At 33.6% G+C, this 3,901-nt stretch overlaps 1 protein-coding gene across 1 annotated transcript; it reads right to left on the minus strand.

Annotated features, from left to right (window-relative positions):
• Positions 1-4: 4 nt before the first annotated feature.
• Positions 5-3,280, minus strand: LOC111386197 (BTB/POZ domain-containing protein At3g19850-like; the record flags this gene model as incomplete). The annotated part of the gene is made up of 3 exons (XM_023010651.1): positions 3,001-3,280; positions 1,779-2,903; positions 5-28 (listed from the first exon to the last, which is right to left on the minus strand). Coding segments are annotated over exons 1-3 (1,212 nt in total), but the record flags the coding sequence as incomplete, so codon positions are not given.
• Positions 3,281-3,901: the final 621 nt, after the last annotated feature.

The following is a 3,901-nucleotide window of genomic DNA, read 5'->3' on the forward strand; positions in this document are numbered from 1 at the left end:
GTTCCTCTAACGAGAGAGCTGGATGAGACTGCATTAATGCATTAGAGATTATTACATTACAATGGACAAGAATAAATATTCGTCGAAAAATGATAATGCACAGTTATATAAATATTCTAGTGTATACGAATCAATAAATACATGAATTAGCTTGAAGATTAATCTTTTAATTATCTAATACAAGACATGGTAGATTCAAGAATAACCAAAACTAGACAAGAATAGCTAAAAATTTAATTTTATTTCATTAATACAACTAATAAATTGAGCCAACTCTAGAGAGTCTTATTTAAACAATTCAAACCATAGCCCTTATGAGTGAACTAGGCAGAATATTTCTGAGTTAATAACTTCAACGGATATGATACATGTACATAATTATCTATATAATAGTGTTCATAATTACACATGGCACTGGATTCAATCTTTAATTCAAATATCACACTTACACATATTAACAACTAGATGATTGTTACATCACATTGTGGACATCATTATGTACAATAATTATATACAAATAGAATTTTTCTAACTTCAATATGAAGAGGAAAGTTACCCTAAATCACGAGGGATAAAGGGTGTTGTCTTGAGTTTTGTTTAAATGTTTGTTTTTGCTTAGTTAAGATTGTTCGCCCGAATTTGATTCTACAATCAAGAACTGAGTTATTAGTGATTTAACAATTGACTATAATACGTCTTAAATTCGTCCAAATAAAATTTGAAGGCACCAAAAAAAAATTAATGTGCAACAAATAAGACTATTGGACAAATGTGATAAGCTTAAAATTTTACTCATAAGTAAATAATTAAGTTTTAGAATGAATAAATTTTTATTGGTTTTAACTGAAGTTCCTAATATGAGACCAATGACAGCATGTTTGACTAAACTTAAAAGGTGCATACTTCTCACAAAATAGCACCTTTTTAAGTTTCGCCAAAACATGTTACTTACTTCAAAAATAACTTTTCCATTTTATAAGCTTAATCAAACATTTTAGATTTATATTTTGTTAAAGGTACAACATAAGAAAACTGTCAGAAGCGATTATGGGTTTACAATAAATCGAGCACTTACACGAACCGATAAGAACACATCAAGCCAATTTCTATGCATGTGTAGTAAGACAGACAGACAGACAGAAATAGCAAGATTTTTAATTAAGTACAGTGAGTAGATGCTAATTTGGCTAAGTATTGTTTTGAAGCTTGTGACAACTATTCTCTCAAGTTGTCTTGAGATGTTTAATTATTTATTATTAATTAGAGTTTCTTCAATAAGTTAACAACGCTAAGAACGAATATTATGTCCTTTGATTGTTTAGATAATGACAATTAGTACCTGTCTAACGTATGTAGCATTCACAGGCAACAACAGCATCAGAAACGAAGAGATAAGGACAAATATGTTGCAGAAATATCTATACGTAAATGTTCTGGCAGAGAATAATTTACCTTATATGCTGGCTTTTACATGAACTCTATATTAAAAGGCAATTCTCTATACTAAAATCGAAACATTTTCGCACATAGAATTATATGCTTTCTTATAGACTCTGATTTTTGGTCTAAGGGCATCATGAAACTCTAACCTGGAACAGACTTTGAATTGGAGAATGATTTCTTACAATTAGCAATCTTTTGGGAACCTAAAAAGGCATCAATTTTTCGAAACTTGAAATCGGAAGTTTTGCTAAATTGTTGTGAAAGAAACATAATTTTGTCTCCTATATTTGTATTGTCTCTATAGAAGTTAAAGAAAATTTAAGAAGAAGAATTACCTGAAGGTAGATGTCAATTGCCTTGTAGACTTCATCATAACAATCCCTTGCATAATCTGGTAAACTTTGAGCAGTTCCTAGGAATTTGGAGACTTTAAGGTGCTGATCGGGCCCTATTTCTCCCAAGTATTTGTCCATTAATTTACCAACTTTCTTCATTTTCTCTAAGGTAACTGTATCATCATGTACGAACAATCTGATCAATCTCACCACAAGATTCACATCATAAGCTCCCCCATTGTGTCCTCCAAAAATCAGCAAATCGTCAAGGGTCGCTTGATCAAGCATCCCACCAATCAACCTCTCCAAGCCGGCCTGGCATTCTCGGCTCAGCCCCAAACCGGATACAATTCTCAGCACCCAAAATAGGCCTCTGCAAGAAAATGCAGTCTTTCCTATCGAAATCACCCCATGAACTGCCGTATTCGCAAGTTCACTGTATTCTGATGTTTTTGAGTTCATAATCTTATTATTGGGCCGGACAGCAATTTTCAGATAGTGCAACAAAAACCTTGTGAGGACTAAACTATTATTATCATTCCCATAAGCTCCTAATATCTTCACAAACTGCTGTATAGTCTTTGGATGTAAAACAGTCAGATCTTCAAACCACCATTCTTTTCTTGATGAACTTGGCTTGATTTTGAGTTCATCAGAATTGAAATACTTATCTGGAGAAGATGAAGAGGAAGATGAGGATGAAACTAGGAGATTGACATCAGTTTTCTGCGCAATCTTGGCGAGAATTGAGCATAAGAGCTTTTGGATTAGGCCACTTGAATCAGCATAACAAAAGAATGGTTCACAGCTCTTGAGACAAGTGATAGTATCACTCCAAGACCAGTAGAAAATACCTTGAAGAAAAACCTCAGTTTGATGCAACAAATTGAAACTAGATACCTTTTCAGTCATTCCAAGAAAAATTGCACAGCAATGGAGTAGAGAGACATTGGAGGCTGTAATTTCGACTGCGCCATTGTTGTAGCAGAACCTGATAGCTTGTTCAAATCCATCAGCTCCTCCCGGAAAATCATCAATCTCAATTCCCGATTTCCTAATTTGAGTTCTTCTCTTTTCTTGTTTGATAATCTTTCTTAACTTCCCACAGAATCTTGACACAATTCTCTGCAATATTACATATAGGCAGCCATTGAATCTTGAATGAACTAAATAAATTAGCAATTTATCATACAGTATCCAATAGATGGAGAAGTGGAATTACCTCATTAGTGAAGAATGTTTGTTGACCATCAATATGGATTTGCAGATCACAGAATTCTGCCATGGCTTCTTAGCATTGAATGAAACATAAACTAGTTTTACTGCATTCAAAAGTACAGTTTAAGAAAAATTATGAAGCCAATCAACTGATTTTCCTTTTTGTTTTATATGCACCGTGGTTAGTTGGCCTCTGTACGTGTATTGAGACTTTTATTAGCTGCAGCATCACGAGACCTATACTTGCATAGTTCATAGCAATGGCCCATAAAGTTACTTTCACATATATAACAAATTATTCTGCTGACCCCACAATTTTTCGAATTAAGCTGTTTTCACAGAATTTGGTGCCCACCCTTTTGACAAAAGCAATATAGGCGGATTTTCATTCGTGCAAAAACTGTTGTGTTTTTCAAACAGGTAAATGATATAGCGGCATTCTGTCAAACAATGTGTCAAAACTGTCCGACAATGTAGCAAAGCTGCAATTTTTCTAGCATTTTATCTTCTGTACTCTCATTTAGTTAGAAACATTTACTTACAAATATTTACAGGCGAAGTCAAGCTTTCAAATTGAGGCTATATCTGTATGCATCGCTCATGAAAGGTCCGTCCTGGGATTTATAAGCAATTTAGACACCATTTCCTTACAAGCCTATTATAAAAGTGAATTCTAACAATGTATGCGTATTCTGCAATTGCTACGGTATTAAAAGGTTCGAATTCTTTTTTCTTTTCTTTTAATTATTTTATTTGCATTGGAATGTATAAAAGTTGATGTGGGTGCAATGAATACAAAAGAAAATGTTGAGAAATCGTATGGTGTAGCAATTAGAGTCCAAAGAAGCCTATCACTTCCCTTGTCACCTAGGATATATTTGGTTCCCTTGTCTTGTATTTATGTG

Source organism: Olea europaea, unplaced genomic scaffold (assembly GCF_002742605.1).
Source record: "Olea europaea var. sylvestris unplaced genomic scaffold, O_europaea_v1 scaffold3456, whole genome shotgun sequence".
NCBI lineage: Eukaryota > Viridiplantae > Streptophyta > Magnoliopsida > Lamiales > Oleaceae > Olea > Olea europaea.